The sequence below is a fragment of the Garra rufa genome, chromosome 21, assembly GCF_049309525.1.
Source record: "Garra rufa chromosome 21, GarRuf1.0, whole genome shotgun sequence".
NCBI classification, from domain to species: Eukaryota; Metazoa; Chordata; class Actinopteri; order Cypriniformes; family Cyprinidae; genus Garra; species Garra rufa.
Window position 1 is genome coordinate 21,656,312 of NC_133381.1, and position 19,383 is coordinate 21,675,694.

General features: G+C 35.1%; 1 protein-coding gene across 1 annotated transcript in view; it reads left to right on the forward strand.

The window, feature by feature from the left end:
• The window catches only part of ush2a (Usher syndrome 2A (autosomal recessive, mild)), a 356,033-nt gene that overhangs the window by 255,827 nt on the left and 80,823 nt on the right, over positions 1–19,383 (forward strand). The window contains exons 50-52 of the mRNA XM_073826569.1: positions 8,305–8,528; positions 10,710–10,962; positions 17,667–17,864. Coding sequence (XP_073682670.1) covers positions 8,305–8,528; positions 10,710–10,962; positions 17,667–17,864 — 675 coding nt within the window. The remainder of the gene's footprint in view (positions 1–8,304; positions 8,529–10,709; positions 10,963–17,666; positions 17,865–19,383) is intronic.

The following is a 19,383-nucleotide window of genomic DNA, read 5'->3' on the forward strand; positions in this document are numbered from 1 at the left end:
CTCTCGAGCTGTCCGGCACTTCCAACGGGGAATTTACGGCCCGGCATCCTGGCCCGTCGGCCGTCTCAGGTGCGGTCTTCAGCCGGACTACGGGTCCTTTTGGCTCGTCCCATCTGGCGGCGCTGGCTTCCCTCTTCACCCCTTCCTGGACCCGCGAGGACACCAGCGTGCATGCACGGGGGAGAGACCGGTCTCCTGAGGAGAGGCGCGCTCGGCATTTAAACAGCGGCGGTGATGAGGCTTCATTCCCTTCACGTGTCCCTCATCACACGCCGCCAGCCCGAGCTGATTTCGCGCCCCTCCTCTCCCCTACACACCCACTCCCATCGTGAGCCTGGAGAAGGGCTTCGAATAAGGGACGGGGTGGTGATGATAATTCGGGGGGAGGCAGGCGACTCGTCACAATATATAGATCATTATACCACGGGGCCATTGAATGCTTGAATCTGCTTGATGAACGTTCTAATGGTGTGCATTATTTTCAGGGAAACGCATGGCGAACACAGTTCCAGGCAGCACTTGACCGCATTACATGTCTATATCACTTCGCCACACGATTTCAGTTATTTCAAAGGTCCTTACAGCCCGAAACAGCAAAATAACCAAAACCCACAATGACACTGGCCAAACAAATACACACAGTAAACAATAGAATAAAAACGACAAATTATTTCCATGTTTTTGCCACAAATTACGTTTTATTATGTACGGAAAGCACATACTCTATTTCTCCCACTCTCTCTCCCTCACAGACGCACACACATACAGTTTGCACACGTTAGCATACGCGCTAATGTTGTTAGCGGTGCTCTGATGATTAACAACTTAAAAACTACATGACATTTTTTCACACGTGAGGTAACAAGGTCGTGGTCTTGAAAATGAGCTTTAAGTTTCACTTTTAGTAGAGACACTGCTGCCAATCACTTTTGAGAGACGCACAGACTTGAGAGAGGTAATTCACCAGCTTAATATCTCTCCCCCTTTCTCTTGCCGCCTGTCTGCTTGTCTGTCGGTCTGTCTAAACTTCATTATTAACTGCATTAGTTTGCTATCAAATGCTCAAATGTCATTGCTAGGTCTAAAATTACATTTTGGAATTAGTAACGAAGGGATTGGATGAGCTGCGTAAGAAATTAATCTTACTCACAATAGCGTTTTAAGGACAAAAACCGGACAATTGTCTTGAAATATATCATCTGATCGATGTCTTGAGGTGTGGTAACCGTAGTATAAGCAGGATAATTGACTTCGGTCCGCTGAATTCTACGAAAATAATGCACACCCGAGGCATCACCACCCTGGGTGTGCATTATTTTTTAAGAATTCAACGGCCCGTTGTCAATTATTTCTTACTTAATTGCTCACCCTCATGTTGTTCCAAACCTGTAAGATCTTCACTCATCTTCAGAACACAAATTAAGACATTTTTTATTAAATCCGAGAGCTTTCTGACCTTTCTGGGCCTTGAATGTTTCAGTTGTGTTGCTGTCTATGCAGGGTCAGAAATCTCTCAAATGTCATTAAAATTTAGGTCTTAAAGGTTTGGAATGACGTAAGGTTGAGTAATTAATGACATAATTTTTTTGGGGGGGAAATAACCATTTAATGCCTTCAAATGTGACTCAACAATCAAGTGCATTTAGTATATTTCAAATAGATACATATTTTGACTGGGTTGTCAGAGAGAAATGTGTCTTTTTCTATTTGTATTTCTGAACTCTGTTGTTCAGAAATGCCGTGACATTGTGTTTAAGCTGCACGTGCTCCTCCAGATTGTGGAAATAGAATCACAGGCGGTTTTCTGAGGATGTCCCACTGAGATCCAGCTGATGGCCGATGGAAATGTGATTACCGGGTCCCCAAAGTGCGATCTGTCACACATTACACTCTAGCCTGTCAGGACTCGCAGCGCTCCGGCGCAGCGGAGATGGAATTGTTAGAGACAGCCATCAGCTGTTTGAAAAGCTGCCTGTGAACCAATCCCGTAACCAGTCTCAAAAGAACTGCTATTAGTCAAATTACAAAAGAAAATTAACAATGTCACCTTTTGGGCACAGTGTATAAATCACTAAAGAAACAATCGATCGATCAATAAGCCAGATAATAAATCAATTAGAACAACATTATGTGCCATATGAAGTCTCTAGCATTTTGCTTTTTGATGGATGATTACAGAGTTTTGTTCGACAATAAACACTTTTTATTTTTTAGTTGTATTTTTGTTTACAATTATTAAATATGTTTATGTTTTAGATTCTGTATGTTTAATAAAAGAAGTAAATCACATTTTTTTTTAAAAAGAAAAACAGTTTTCATTCTATTTTGCACAAAAAAAATCGTATTTGTTATATTTATTTTTTTCAAAACCTTTTAATATATGAAAAATAAAAGGGAACATTTTTGAGTTAAGCAACACAATTGCATCAAACTTTACAACTCTAAAACAGTTTTTCAATTCTAATAACACAGGCTTAGAAAACATTGTAACCAAATATAAAACACATAACAGTCATCACAATATTAACAATGTTGCTTAATTATAACCCAAAATATAACCTAGATTTCACACCAGTTACAGAAACAAAGACATCTGTTTGAAGGTGAACTGTGAAACATTTCATCATCCTCCATGACAAGTTACGAAAGCCTTTAAAGTGTTGAAATCAAATCCAGTCTTCTGAATTTTTCCATTTGAGACACGCGAAACAGTTTAGACAATAGCCTTGAGTAATACAGGGTATTACTGTGAATGTCCCGCTGTCCTGTTTAAAGTTTAGATTTGGATTACAGGGTTTTCTTGGTGTCATACGGAGAGCTCTTTTAATATCTGCTTATGTACAGAGCTTTGCTTAAAAGCACAGTGCCTGTATCACAGTCAAGGTTAAATCTGAATATTTTACACCATTTAAGTGTTAAAAGCTTTAGAGCTGTGTATGTGTGTGTGTGTGTGTGTGTGTGTGTGTGTGTGTGTGTGTGTGTGTGTGTGTGTGTGTGAGAGAGAGAGAGAAGGATCATAAGAGTGGGTGTGGAAATGGCTGTGACGATGTCAAAAAAGTGCAATAATTAAATATGTTCTCAAGGACACAATGACCATTTGCGAGTGGAAATGATCCCGGTGGCTGAATGCGTCTGTGTCTGCGTTGTATTTGTTACTGCACGAGCGCTTCATCATGGCTCATATGTCCTCATATTGTTCTGCCAAAACTGTCTTGCAAATGACAAGACATGAATGCCAGAGAGGGAATCATTCTGAACACACACGTCTGGATCTTTTTTGCTGAGACCGATTGGAGATCATACAGATTAAGACCATTTTCTTTCAACACAGTTATGATGATAGCTTTTCTTACGTTAATCATGGCTAATAATCTCAGTTAATATCCTTGAGCAATTAAAGCATTTTGCATGGCTCAACTACTAATCACAAAGTACAGACTCCTAATGCTTTGTACATGTTTGGTTTTGGAATAGCGGTGTCAGACCACTGATGGTGACGGCCTTGAAGTTTTAGAGTTGTTTTAAAAAGAGTTTGTAGTAGTTTATGTTTTAAAGATTGTTTACATTACAATTAGGTAATGTGATAGGTAGCAGTGCGATATGGCTGTATATCCACACGGCTGTGATTCAGCTATAGGCACAAGGCTACAGGCTTCTGTGGAAAGCAATATCTTTGTCGTACTATCTGTTCAGGGTGTGTGCTTCTAATTTTATAGCAACAGTTTGGACAGGAACCTCTTCAATTCTAACATGACAATGCCTTTGTGTATACGGCAAGGTTCAAATCAAAATGACTGATTCAGTCAGTGTGGAAGAACTTGACTGGTCTACAGAAAGCCAAGTCCTAATCCCAGCTGAACACCTCTGGTGTGACTTTAAATGCAGACCTTAAGCCAAAATCTCATCACCAAACACCAATGACTTGTACAAACACTACATGGAAAAAAGTATTGGGACACCTCTTCTTTAAAACAGAAATAGGCACTTCTAAATCTGTGGCAACAAATACAGAAACATAATTAATGTATTTAAAAATTGTATTTCCATCTCTGTTGCAAAAGTTTTGGATTTGTCTAAAATGACTGTACCCATACGTACAAGTCATTGGTATTTGGTGAAGAGTTTTTGGCTCAAGGTCTGCATTTAAAGTCACACCAGAGGTGTTCAGCTGGGATTAGGACTTGGCTTTATGCAGACCAGTCAAGTTCCTCCACACTGACTGAATCAGTCCTTTCGATTTGAACCTTGCCTTATACACAAAGGCATTGTCATGTTAGAATTGAAGAGTGTCCTGTCCAAACTGTTGCTATAAAATTAGAAGCACACAATTCCCTATAATATCATTTATCATTATGCTGAAACATTAAGATTTGTACTCATGGAAATTACTAAAGTAGTCAAACCTGTTCATTAGAAGGGGGTGAGTGAATACTTTTGGCAATATAGTGTATTTTGTCTCAGCTTTTTTTTCTCAAGACGCTGTGTCTTGAAAGTCTTGAGTATGATCAAACACGTCCATATAGCACGTTTAAAAAGAAAAACAATGGAGAAGGCAGTGCAGTGGAATGCAAATATGCATTCTTTGTGAATGGCTTCTTATGGTTTAGTTTTGTAATTTTCTTCTAAAAGTAGAAGTTCAGTTTTGGGTCAGGGTCAGGATGAGGTCCTAAAAAAATCTCCAGCAACCAGTTGATATTCAAAAGTACCATTTGTTGCATTTCCGTCATGTGCATTAAAAGTTTTATGTTCAAACTTAAATCTCCCCCTTTTGTTCCTCCTTTCAGATTCCCCAAAGAGCAGTGAAAATATTACTGCTGCCCAAGCACTTTCTGTCACATGCAACCGCGGCCAATGGATGAAACGAAGAAAGTCAGTTTAATGTGCTGTCCTTTCACCTCTCCCTCAGGAATGCCTGGAATAAATAAATGAATAAAACAACCAGGGAGCGATGTTGTTTAAACCGGCCATTTGATAGCTTTTGAAACATTGTTTTTCTGTTCCTCCAGTGTCTAAAGTATTTTATTTAACCAGGATAAATACATAATACTGTAGCATGTAAAATGCAACTGACAAATGAGTTAAAATTCAGATTAATAAAGCAAATAAGCACCCTTTTTTCAAAGATTGTAAAGATAGAGCACTATGAAGTTTTTTTGCTCTACAAGTATGACTTTGAATGCTCTCAGCCATCATTTTTGTTTAAAAAGTGCTTTTGTTTGTTTGAAGTTTTAGTTGTACTATCCAAAGGCTTGTGTAAGCCACAGCACACATTTTTATCAGTTGCTCATTGCATGCTAAATATTTACTTATCATTAAGTGAATGAACCTTAATTCACACAGCCTAAGCACCTTATGCTCGCCTGCGTTCACTCGCACTCTAATGAATGTATGCAAATCCATCATAAATCTGAAGATTAGCTAAATCATTTTGTGGTGCTTGAAAAAACAAAGCATGAGCTAAAAGGGGTGCTCATGTTTTTTCCGCCATGCCTACACTAGATTTAGAGGGGCAGTGGCTTACCCTCATGTTCCTTTTCATAGCGCAACAAAGGTGGAGATGAAGGAAAATGAATTGGTTTAGCTGACAGGCCAAGGTCAGGTGCGGAAAACAAAATAGAGGGACATCCCCAGCCAAGAGGTCAGGGTGTCAAAGTTCACTGGTCTTTTAAATGAAATGTCATGAAAAATGCAGCGGGGCAGGGATGGGACGGGACGGCAGAGCTATTTTGGAAAAATTGTTGAGCTGTTTATTTGCAAGTCATTGGAGCTGAAGTAATGCACCCTGGGAATTGCCACCAAACGCAGCGCTGCAACATCTGCTGTCCCTAAGTGAGTTAGAGCACGTCAGACATCTTTATGTCACTGCAGAGCCGTGATGGATGCGGCCCCTAGAAAACGTTGCATAAAAATCTGCTGCGCCGTTTTGGCCGTTAAGTGAAATTACTATTTAAATTAATGGCGCTGTCACAGTTTATCTGTGCAAAGAATGAACGCTGATTAGGGTATTAAACAATTAGCAATTTATCATACTGGGGGTTGATGGTAATTATAGTAGTGATGGTTTACCCAAGGAAATAAACCAGGAGTCACTTCCTGTTAGAAGAATATTAAACTGCTTTTCGGAAAATTCTATTCTTTCTTCCCTCTAACACAATCTCTAATGCTAATGAGTCATAATTCAAATAGAGCATGACAAAAAAAAGTATGTTCAAACAGTTTCACCTCTTTGGTTCTTATTACAGTTCCAGGCATATGCCTGAAAATACAATTTTATAGTTTACATATTAGTGCAAGCTTTTCTCAAAATGTACATCATACCAGTCAAAAGTTTTTTAATGTTTTTTTTTTTAGTCTCTTCTGCTCACCAAGCCTGCATTTATTTGATCCAAAGTACAGCAAAAACAGTAACATTTTGAAATATTTTTGCTATTTCAAATAACTGTTTTCTGTTTGAAAATATTTTAAAATGGAATTTATTCCTGTGATCAAAGCTAAATATTCAGCGTTATTACTTCAGTCATCAGTGTCACATGATCCTTCAGAAATCATTCTAATATGCTGATTTTCTGTTCACGAAACATTTATTGTTATTATAATTATTATCAATATTTAGGAGAGTTTCACATTCAGGTTTCTTTGATGAATAGAAAGATCCAAAGATCAGCATTTATCTGAAATAAAAATCTTTTGTATCAGTCAAACAGAAGATTTCTATTTCAGATAAATGCTGTTCTTCGGAACTTTTTATTCGTCAAAGAAACCTGAAAACATTCTACTCAGCTGTTTTCAGCAAAATAATAATAATTAATGCTTTTTGAGCTGCAAATCAGAATATTAGAATGATTTCTGAAAGATCATGTGACTGGAGTAATGATGCTATAAACTCAGCTTTGAAATCACAGGAATAAATATATTCAAACAGAAAACAGTTATTTTAAATAGTAAAATATTTCAAAATTTTACTGATTTCACTGTACGTTGGATCAAATAAATGCAGGCTTGGTGAGCAGAAGAGACTTATTTTAAAAATAAATAAATAAAAACCTTACTGTTCAAAAAACATTGACTTGTAGTGTATGTTGAGTAATATGTAGTCTCTTCTGCTCACAAATGCTTCATTATTTTTTTCAATCAAAATTCGGTAAGAACAGTAATATTGTGAAATATTTTTGTAATTTAAAGTAGCTGTTTTTTATTTTAATATATTTTATAATGCAATGTATTCCTGTGATGGCAAAGCAGATTTTTCACTAAACATTTCTTATTATTATCAGGGTTGATTTATGATTTTTTTAACAGCTTTGCTAATTAATATTTTTGTGATACATTTTTCTGGATTTTTGGATTAACAGAAAGTTCAAAAGAACAGCGTGTGTGACCCTGGACCACAAAACCAGTCTTAAGTAGCACGGGTATATTTGTAGCAATAGCCAAAAATACATTGTATGGGTCAAAATTACGGATTTTTCTTTTATGCCAAAAATCATTAGGATATTAAATAAACATAATGTTCCATGAATATATTTTGTACATTTCCTACCATAAATACATCAAAACTTAATTTTTGGTTAGTAATATGCATTGGACAACAGTTGGACAACTTCAAAGGCGATTTTCTCAATATTTAGATTGTTTTGCACCCTCAGATTCTAGATTTTCAAATAGTTGTATCTTGGCCAAATATTGTCCTATCCTAACAAGCTTATTTATTAAACTTTCATGATGATGATGATGTATGAATCTTTTGCTTTTGATCAATTTAATGCATCCTTGTTCATAAAAAAAAAAAACAGTAGTGTTAATGCAGGTATTTAAGCCCCCATCAAACATAGCTGTGTTTGCAGAGCTGGTGCGTGTATGTTGAGTCAGGCCTCTGAGAACGCAGTGATGCTTTTAGAGGTAATAGGAGAGGATGCAGATGTGGGTGCTGAGCGCTGATGGCTGATGGGAGGAGACAGTGGCCATATCGCCAGGTGAAACAGATTCCTCACGCAGCACAGCCGTCTGCATCTTTTACATGTCAGCTGCGCATGCAGCTCTCCGACATCCACTGGAAACGTCCCATGAGCTGTAGTGGCCACATGTTGGATGCCACATTATTGATTTTAAAAATGTACTGACTTCAGTCATGTTTATATGTCAAAGATGTTTACATATGCATTATTAGTTGTGTTGCAAATGCAATTCAAACTGCAATTCATAACTTTCCTGCACTATTATAATGGATTATAATGATTAAGGTTCTCTTGTCTATTAAAAAGCGGTTTGTGTCAATATATTTTACATATAATTTGTTTTACATAGGATTCATCTGCTGTGGAGAGCACTACATCAACCAATCCACTTCCTGGTGCTGCACGGGTCCCGGCGGAGAGTCTAAAGTCCATGTGGTGGAGAACAGGACGGCGTCGCTGAAGTGCTGCTGGTCAGAGGTGATTGATCAGGAAGAAGAGTGTTGTAATGGAGTGGGCTTCAATCCGCTCACATCTGTGTGTGCTGACAGAGCCCCGGCCAGCATCCTCATCCCGGTAATTAACACTTTCACTCAGAGTGACATATTGACTGTATGCTCGTTCAGCAATAGTTCTTCAGGATGAAGACTTAGTGGAGACTTTGCCCTCAAGCTGTTCTGTAGTGTCACACCAGTTTCTCAAACTCAGATTAAGACGATGCCTTGCCAAAACAGATTATGGAGAGACTAGTACTGTGTAGACAGACATTTGATTAAATCTCTGGTCCACGCTTTAGCTAAGAACTGCCATTGATAGGTAAAAACTGTTGTTGTTTTTTTTTTTTTTTTTTTGTGGTGGGGGTTTATTGGAAATCATTGTTCCCTCTATAATAAAGAGAAATTTAAAATGTATTCTAAACAGCCTTATGTGAAAAAGCAAGTGCTCTTTAGCCTACTTTTTTTTAGAGTACTTATGTAAATATACTTAAGTGTGAACTATTATATTATATTATATTATATTATATTATATTATATTATATTATATTATATTATATTAATTACAGCTAAATAGTTACTAGGTTTAGGATTACTAGATCCTGTTGTCTTTGAAATATGGTTAATTTGTACTGCTGAATGTACTTACAAGCATTTATGGTAAACTAAAATATACTTTAAAGTGACAGTTCACCCAAAAGTGAAAATTCTGTCATCAATTACTCACCCTCATGTTATTCCAAACCCGTAAGACCTCCGTTCGTCTTTAGAACACAAATTAAGATATTCTTGATGAAATCCGAGAGCTTTCTGACCCTGCATAGACAGCAACGCAACTGACATGTTCAAGGCCTAAAAAGGTAGTAAGGACATTGTTAAAATAGTCAATGTGACATCAGTGATTCTACCTTAAAAGCTACAAGAACACTTTTTATGCCAAAGAAAACAAAAATAACGACTTTATTCAACAATTTCTCAAGTGTGCGTGAATGAGGGTACCACCACGAAGACAGACACGGAAGAGGAGAAATTGTTGGATAAAGTCGATTTTGTTCCTTTGCACACACACCATATTCTCGTAGCTTCATTAAATTTTCATAAAATGGGACCCTGGACCACAAAACCAGTCTTAAGTAGCACAGGTATATTTGTAGATAAAAATCATTAGGATATTAAATAAAGATCATGTTTCATGAAGATATTTTGTACATTTTCTAATGTAAATATATCAAAACTTAATTTTTGATTAGTAATATGCGTCGCTAAGAACTTCATTTGGACAACTTTAAATGTGATTTTCTGAATATTTAGATTTTTTTGCACCGTCAGATTCCAGATTTTCAAATAGTTGTATCTCAGCCAAATGTCCTATCCTAACAAACCATACATCAATGAAAAGCTGATTTATTCATGTATAAACAAAATTGACCCTTATGACTGGTTTTGTGATCCAAGGTCACAAATCTTTGAAAAAAGAAAAAGGTATTAATAATGGCAGAATCTGATTTTCCAAAAACAGAAAACAGTAAGTACTGAAAATTTACCAGAAAGCAGCCAAACTACTAACCCGCCACTAACCTTCTGGCAAATTCATTGACTATATAATCTTTAAAAGTGTTCATTGTAGAAATTCAGTATCTTATAAACACAAATTTGATAATACATTTAGCTGGCCTCATTCTTAGAAATTGTGTGAAGTCAAGCAATCAAATTAGAACTGTCTAATCCAGACTTTTATATTCAGTGTGCATCAGACAATTAGCACAGAGACTGTGAGATGAGACTAGGAGAAGACTGTCATGTGAAACTCTTTTTTTATAATTAGCTGTTTGATTTAGCGCAGATAAATTATCAGTGTTAAAGACCGTTACAGGATAAGTGTTTTAGTAAAGTAGTTGAGTTTTAAACTGAAGCTGCCATGATGTAAAGTGGAGGTTGGAAATATGAGGCACAGAGCAGTGATGTATCTGCTCCTCTCCTCAGGAAGTAGGCACTCGCAGTCACACTTCATTAATCAGATTTGCTCGCTGTAACACAAGCTCATCGTGCACCCAGCTTGAGCTCACGAGGAAAAGAAAGAGACCAAGAAAAGAAAACTGGGATGGCGGTCATTAACTTGTAATTATGTCATTAAGGGGCATCCGTGCTATTTATTGAGACAGAGGACTCCATACACACCCGCTGGCAGGGGTACTTTGACACACAACAGTTGTCTGATGACTGTTGTCACTAATGAGAGTGTGTGTGTGTATGTGTCCTTTAGGAGAAATGCCGCCCCAGTACGGTGTGTCCTGTGTCGGAGGCCGCAGGAGCTTACTGCGGCTTGTGTGATTTTAGCCCGGCACAGTCCATCTGTACATGGGTACCAGGCGAGCCAGTCCCGGCGCACATTTCATCTCCCTCTGCTACTGCCACCACCCAAATAGAAGCTCATTCTGCTGCTGCCCACAGCCAGCTCTGCCCATCCTCAGAGGAGCTGATACACAGTGTAGTGGCAAACCGATACAGTTTTACAGGTAAACAGTTTACACACAAGAGGTAAGTTGTACCAGTGTTGTTATTATTAACAAAAATGAAACTAAAACTGTTGAAAACAAAATGTTGAAAAATCGTTATTGAAATAAAATATAAATATTACATGAAAAGCCACAACTGAAATAAAAGTAAAGTTAAATAGATACACTACCAGTCAAAAGTTAGCATTGTAGCAAAAGTTAGCATAGTGTGTCCAAACTTTTGACTGGTAGTGTAGCCTATATATAAAAAAAAAAAAACGAATAAAAATGACAAACAGAAAAACAGCATTACTAAAACATAAACTGAATTAGATTAGATTTAAAGTAAATCTAATTCATACACACATATACATGTGTATAAAAATAAAAATAAAATAAATATATTACTTTCTTTTGAATTAATTGGACCAGTGTTGTTATTATTAACAAAAATGACACTAAAACTGTAAAAAAGTAAAATAATGAAAATAAAAATAGGTCTATTTAAAAATAATAAATAAATAAAAAAACACATAAAAAATAACAACATTGCTAAAACATAAGCTAAACATAAACTACTAAAATGAAAATATAAAAGTAACTCTAATTTACACACACACATACTTTAATTTTATTATTTTTTACTTTTTTACTTTTTTCACTATTTTAATTTTTTTTTAAGTTAATTTATTGTTATTATTAACAATAATGAAACTAAAACAAATAAACCTAATGAACAAAAACAATATTACTAAAGCATAAGCTAAACATAAACTTTTAAAAATCATTATTGAAATAAATATAAATATATCATGAAAAGTCACAACTGGAAAAAATAAAGCCAAATAGATATATATAAATATATCTAAATAAATAAATATATATAAAATTACAGAAAAACAACAACATTACTAGAACATAAGGTGAACATAAACTACTAAACTATAAAAGTAACTCCAATTTACACACACACTTTAATTTTACTATATTTTACCTTTTTTTTACTATTTTTATTTTTAAAAATGTAAATTAATTGGACCAGTGTTGTTATTACTAACAAAAATGTAACTAAAACTATATAAACATAAAATAATGGGGGGAAAAAAACTAATTAAATGTATGTGTGCGTGTGTGTGTGTGTGTGTGTGTGTGTGTGTGTGTGTGTGTGTGTGTGTGTGTGTGTGTGTGTGTGTGTGTGTGTACCTGGTATTCATCACGTTGTGGGGACCAAATGTCCCCACAAGGATAGGAATACCAGTAGATTTTGACCATGTGGGGACATTTCTCAGGTCCCCATGAGGAAACAGGCTTATAAATCATGCACAATGAGTTTTTTTGAGGAAGTAAAAGTGTGCACAATCTCCTGTGAGGGCTAGGTTTAGGTGTAGGGTAGGTGTAGGGCGATAGAAAGTACGGTTTGTACAGTATGAAAACCATTACGCCTATGGAATGTCCCCATAAAACATGTAAACCCAACATGTGTGTGTGTGTGTGTGTGTGTGTGTGTGTGTGTGTGTGTGTGTGTGTGTGTGTGTGTGTGTGTGTGTGTGTGTGTGTGTGTGTGTGTGTGTGTGTGTGTGTATATGTATATATATATATATATAACTAATTAAAAAACAACAAAAAACAAAATTACTAAAGCAGAAGCTAAACATAAACTACTAAACTAAAAATATAAAAGTAACTCTAATTTACACACACACACACACACTTTAATTTTACTACATTTTTTAACTTTTTTCACAAAAATGAAACTAAAACTATAGAAAAAACAAACACGTGTATATATATTTAAACTAATTTTACTGTTTTTTTTCATTATCTTTTTCACTGTTTTAATTTTAAATAATGTAAATTTATAATGTAAAATTGGACCAGTGTTGTTATTATTGACAAAAAATAAATAAAAAATGTAATTAAAAAATTAAAAAAAAAAAAACTTTAAAGCTAAATAGATATTTTAAAAAAGAATTTAAAAAAAAGAAAAACAACAAAATGACTGAAAATAATCTAAACAAACTTACTAAACTGAAAAAATAAAAGCAAATATAATTTACACACACACGTATATGTATATATGTGTGTGTGTGTGTGTGTGTGTATATATATATATATATATATATATATATATGTATATATATATATGTATATATATATGTATGTATACACACACACACGTTCATTTTGCTATATTTGACCTTTTTAACTTTCTTTTTCACTATTTATATATATTTTTTTAAAAATTTATTCATTGGACTAATGATGTTATTATTAACTAAAATTAACCCTAAACTATAATAAAATTAATTGTTATTGAAATAAATATAAAAATGGCAGAAAAACAACATCGCTAAAATATAAGCTAAACATAAACTACTAAACTACTAAATTTATAATGTAAAGTTGGACCAGTGTTGTTATTATTAACAAAAATTTAATGAAAACTATATATTTAAAAAAACATAAAGCTAAATAGATATTTAAAAAGAATGAAAAAAAACAACAGAAAAACTACAAAATTACTGAAAATAAGCTAAACATAAACTACTAAACTGAAAAAATAAAAGTAAAAATAATAAGTGTATATATATATATTAGTGGTGCGTTAACGTGCTGCGTTAACGTGAGACTCTTATCGGGCGATAAAAAAAATATCACCGTTAATCTATTCTCGAAGTTGGGTTAGGAGCTGGGTCTATACTACGCAAGCTATGATGACTTTCACCATGATATTTTAGCGCGGATGTATACCTAGCCGAACTGCACTGTAGGGGGCGAGAACGAGTCTTCGAACCTGTGTGTCTGCCTACCGTGAAATTACCACATCAAACGAGACGTGCTAACATGGATGCAGCTATGAAGCCGCCGGGTTTGCTTCAGGGCTGGGGCGTTGCTAGACCCTTTTTACTGGGGCACGTGCCCTAGTGAAAATCTGCTGTGCTCCAGTAAAATGTCAGATTTTAGTTATAATTTACTTTGATAATCCCGAAATAAAGACATTAAACTATATGCAACAACTGAATTGACGCTTCTAAAAGCAACGCAGTTTAACCGAAGACTATGCACGCAGATATCCATGCTCATGCGCGTCTGTGTATTTAACTGCAACACGCACGTCACGCAGCCTTTTACGCAGAAGTACATGCAGTGTAGGAATAGTTGGTTACACAAGTTTGTACAGTTAATTGTGTTGTAAATGCAATTGTCAAGCAGTTTGTGGAAACAGGAGATGATTTATGCATTTTGGAAACAGGAGATGAGCCCCTGGTCTAATGCGCCACCTGGCTTGAGAAACCCGTTCTCAAAGACTTACTTTTAGTCATTATTTGGGTAGCACACATATTCTGAATGCCTTCGGCAGAATTCAAATTAGCCATTTTAATCTAGATTAATCTAGATTAATTCCAAGATTACAGTGAGATTAATCTAGATTAAAAAAATTAATCTATGCCCACCACATATATATATACGCACACACACATTTTCATTTTATTATATATTTTTTTTAACTTTCTTTTTCACTATTTTTATTTTAAAAAAATGTTAATTATTTGGACTAGTGTTGTTATTAACAAAAATAAGAACTAACACTATTTTTAAAAAATCATTATTGAAATACAATAGAAATATTACATGAAAAGCCACGAATGAAATAAATACTAAACCATAAGCTAAACATAAACTACTAAACTAAAAATATAAAAGTAAATCTAATTCGTATACACAAAAAAGGAAGTGTGGATAAATATGTAAGATTGAATAAAAAGTGTGTGTGTGTGTGTGTGTGTGTGTGTGTGTGTGTACTGGTATTCATCACGTTGTGGGGACTAAATGTCCCCACAAGGATAGGAATACCAGTAAATTTTGACCTTGTGGGGACATTTCTGAGGTCCCCATGAGGAAACAGGCTTATAAATCATACACAATGAGTTTTTTGAGGAAGTAAAAGTATGCACAATCTCCTGTGAGGGCTAGGTTTAGGTGTAGGGTAGGGTTAGGGCGATAGAAAGTACGGTTTGTACAGTATAAAAACCATTACGCCTATGGAATGTCCCCATAAAACATGTAAACCAGTGTGTGTGTGTGTGTGTGTGTGTGTGTGTGTGTGTGTGTGTGTGTGTTGTAACATTTTAAATGTGGAAGCATGCATTTATGAATATATGTGTTCCATAACAATAATAATAATTTATATAAATGCAGGGCCGTCATCAAGAGGAATAGGGTGATAACATTTTCATAACATTTTTTTCCCCGAGCTCTTTGAGTTTAGGCAACAGCCCTGCAAACGAGAGCCAAATGTATCCAATAAACAAGAAACATGCTCTTTTATGTAAAGACATCAAACTGAATAGCTCACACACACACAAAAAGGAAAGTGTCAGTCATTTCGGGGATGTTCCTCACACTGTAAAACATCTGCACATTTCATGTGTTCACAAGACCAGATGCTTTAGTGTGTATTAATTGTCAAGAGTCATAAATCTCGCCTGCTATTCCGAACTCATCATTAAAACTTTAAGGGCGTTTAGAGCGCCCCCTTGACTCGCACACTTATTTATCTTTTCAGGGGGAGTGCTGGCCCCTCGTACTGGCTCAACCTCATCCGAGGTGTTATTTATTTGGTTAGTTACGTCTGTTTAATCAAGACTAATGCCGGAGTTGAAGGGGCTGGCTGGCACGAGGAGAGTGATTCTAGTCAGCGCTGTGCCACCATCTGGGCAGAAGCGTATAAACCTGTCGTGGCCCTGCACTCCTCCAGATGTTTCTCACGCCCCCATACCCGCACCCCGGAGAAAGATGACACTGAGTGCTCTCGGACAAATGCTGCACAAGCATTGATTTGCCAGCCACACAAATATGAACGATTTCACTTCCTCCTGACTTTGCATAGCAAACACCCTTGAGGCCTTTTTAGAGTATTGTGAAGTCATCATGAAATCAAAAATGACCCTGATTAAATCTAACCTTGTGTGCCTATAGTGTTGTGACTATTATATGTTATTTTAATAGACAAAAAAAGTAGTTTTACATCCAAACATAGTAACTTTCTTTTTTTTTGGCAACACCATCCTGCTCTGTTCCTGTATGAGACACCTAGTTTTCAGAATCCAGTCATTCATTATAGATAAAATCACTGTACCTTTTTTTCTTGCTGAAAATACTTAACATTACAGAAGGTTTGCTTCTATTTCAAGTAGTAGTGTGTTTTAGTACCGTAGTGTTTTCCAAAAGAAAAGAAAAATAGTAAATTAGTATTTCTTAATGTACAACCAAATGCACAGACTTTAACCATTTTTTCTTATATTAACTTCTATATTTGTATATAAAACTTTATATAATTAAGTCAAATTTTTTGTAAATAAGTGTGCTTAAATTGAATTATTATTATTGTTTTTTTATTTACAAAAAGAAAAATGGTATTGCTTAATGTTAAAGTGAATGCTTAATTTAAAATGTCTACATTTTTAAAATATATATATATATTTTAATGTAATTTTAAAAGTTGAATTGTACATACGCTACCAGTCAAAAGTTTTTGAACAGTAAGATTTTTTATGTTTTTTAAATAAGCCTCTTCTGCTCACCAAGCCTGAATTTATTTGATCCAATGTACAGCAAAACAGTAAAAAAAAAATGTTTTTTTACTATTTAAAATAACTGTTTTTTATTTTAATATATTTTAAAATGTAATTTATTCCTGTGATTTCAAAGCTGAATTTTAGCATTATTACTCCTGTCTCATGATCCTTCAGAAATCATTCTGATATTTGCTGCTCAAAAAAACATTTTTATTATTATTATGTTGAAATCAGTTGAGTAGAATTATTTCAGGTTTTTTGATAAATAGAAAGTTCAGTAGAACAGCATTTATATGAAATAGAAATTCTTTTTTAACATTATAAAAGTATTTGTCATCAATTTTGATCAATCTAATTTCTATAATTTCTTTCCCAAAAAAATAAATAAAATAAATTATACTGACTCCAAGCTTTTGAATGGTAGAAAAGCTTTTTATTTAAGATAATTGCTGATCTTTGAATCTTTCTATTCATCAAAGAATCCTGAAAAACAAATTATTTAACTGTTTTAAATATTGATATTTATAATAATAATATAAAGAAAAATGTTTCTTCAACAGCAAATCAGCATATTAGAATGATTTCCGAAGCATCATGTGACACTAAAGACTGCAGTTATGATGCTGAAAATTTAGCTTTGATCACAGGAATAAATTACACTTTAAAATATATTTAAATACAAAGCAGTTATTGTAAATAGTAAAAAGATTTCACAATTTTACTGCTTTTGCTGTTTTTTGGATCAAATGTCTTACTGTTCAAAAACATTTGACTGGTTGTGTATGTAGTTTTTTTTGTAAAACCAAATAAAATAAAGCTTGGTTAACTTTGTTACAGTAACTTGTTGGTAGACTGTGTCTTGTCCTCTAAGAAGGGTATTTTGTCATCCTGTCACTCCTATAAGTGCTCCCGCCTGTCTGATGAAACCCATCTCAGAGATTTACACCCATGACTCCCCAAACACACATTTACAGCAAACCACTGTATTTCTGATAACAAAGAGCATTACAGTAAACGCAGGGTCCCTGGCTACTCTTTAAACTTTAGTCTTGTGTTATTGTGAAGACTGAGACACGTTAGAGACATTCCTGTGGTGCCGTCAAGAGGTTTCATGGGAATGTGTGTATTTGTTTGTATTTGTTTCAGACTCTGAACTGGACCCTTACACTAGTTATGAGTATAGAATTGGTGCCTGGAACAGCTTTGGCCGTGGATTCAGTCCCTCCTCTCGTGTCACTACGAAAGAGGATGCGCCCTGGGGTGTGTCTCCTCCTCACTGGAGCCACGTGGGTCTGCGCGATGACATCATCCAGCTTGAATGGTCTGCCCCAAACAAGCCCAATGGTAATTATCTCGAAAAAGTACATTAGTACATTATCCCTTTATAGCAGAGTGAAACCAGTCCGGTGTCCTTTAAAGGGGACATCGGATGCCCATTGTTAACAAGTTGGCATAATTCAGTGGCTCTCATGTCGGGAAAAAATGAAGACTCTTAAGTTCACTTCTACATCCAACTACAAAACACCTGCATTGCTTACAAGACATTACAAGTGTGGAGAAAATGAAAAACTGTACAACTGGCTGAGGGCAGAAATATGCTAATATGGGACAGTCAGTTCAATGTCACAGACAGGGCCTGAGCAGTATGACATGACACTGCTCAGACAATTTGAAACAGCTTGATAATTGAGAATGTTTAGGTTTTTTGGGGATTAAAAAAAGAGTGAATGGATTTTTCTCTTTGTAAGGTGGTTCAAAAGGTAATTATTTTACCAAAATAAGATGGATCATACAAAATGCATGTTATTGTTTATTTAGTACTGACCTGAATAAGATAGTTCACGTAAAAGATGTTTACATATAGTCTACAAGAGAAAATACTAGTTGAATTTATTAAAATGACCCCGTTCAAAAGTTTACATCCCCTTGATTCTTAATACTGTGTTGTTACCTGAGTTATCCACAGCTGTGTTTTTTTTTTTTTTTTTTTTTTTTTTTTTAGTGATAGCTGTAGTCCCCTTGTTTGTCCTGAACTGTTAAACTGCAAGCTGTTCTTTAGAAAAATCCTTCAGGTCCCACAAATGATTTGGTTTTTGAACCCTTTCCAACTGTATAATTTTGAGATCCATCTTTTCACACTGAGGACAACTGAGGGACTCATATGTAACCATTACAGAAGGTTCAAATGCTCACTGATGCTCCAGAAGATCAAACGGAAGATCTTAATGCATCAGAAGATGCATTAAGAGCCAGGGGGTGAAAACTTTTGAAATTTGAATATCAGGGTAAATGTAACTTTTTTGTCTTCTGTGATGCTTCTGTAGCCTTTAATAGGTAGTACTAAATGAAAAAAATATTTTATTTAGGGAAGAAAAGTGTACACATATCCATTCTGTTCGAAAGTTTTCACGCCCCAGCTCTTAATGCATGATTTTTTTTTTCTGGAGCATCAGTGAGCATTTGACCTTTCTGTAATAGTTGCATATGAGTCCCTCGGCTGTCCTCAGTGTGAAAAGATGGATCTCAAAATCATACAGTCATTGTTGGAAAGGGTTCAAATACACAAAAATTCTGGAAAACCAAATAATTTGAAGGCTTTTTCTGAAGAACAGCAGGCAGTTTAACTGTTCAGGACAAACAAGGGACTCATGAACAACAATCACTAAATTAATTAAAAAAAAAAAAACAGCTGTGGATCATTCAGGTAAGAACATAGTATTAGGTCAAGGGCATATAAACTTTTTATAAATTTAACTATTATTTTTTCTTGTGGACTATATGTAAACATCTTTAATGTGAAATATCTTATTCAGGTTAGTACTAAATAAACAATAACATGCATTTTGTATGATCCCTCTTATTT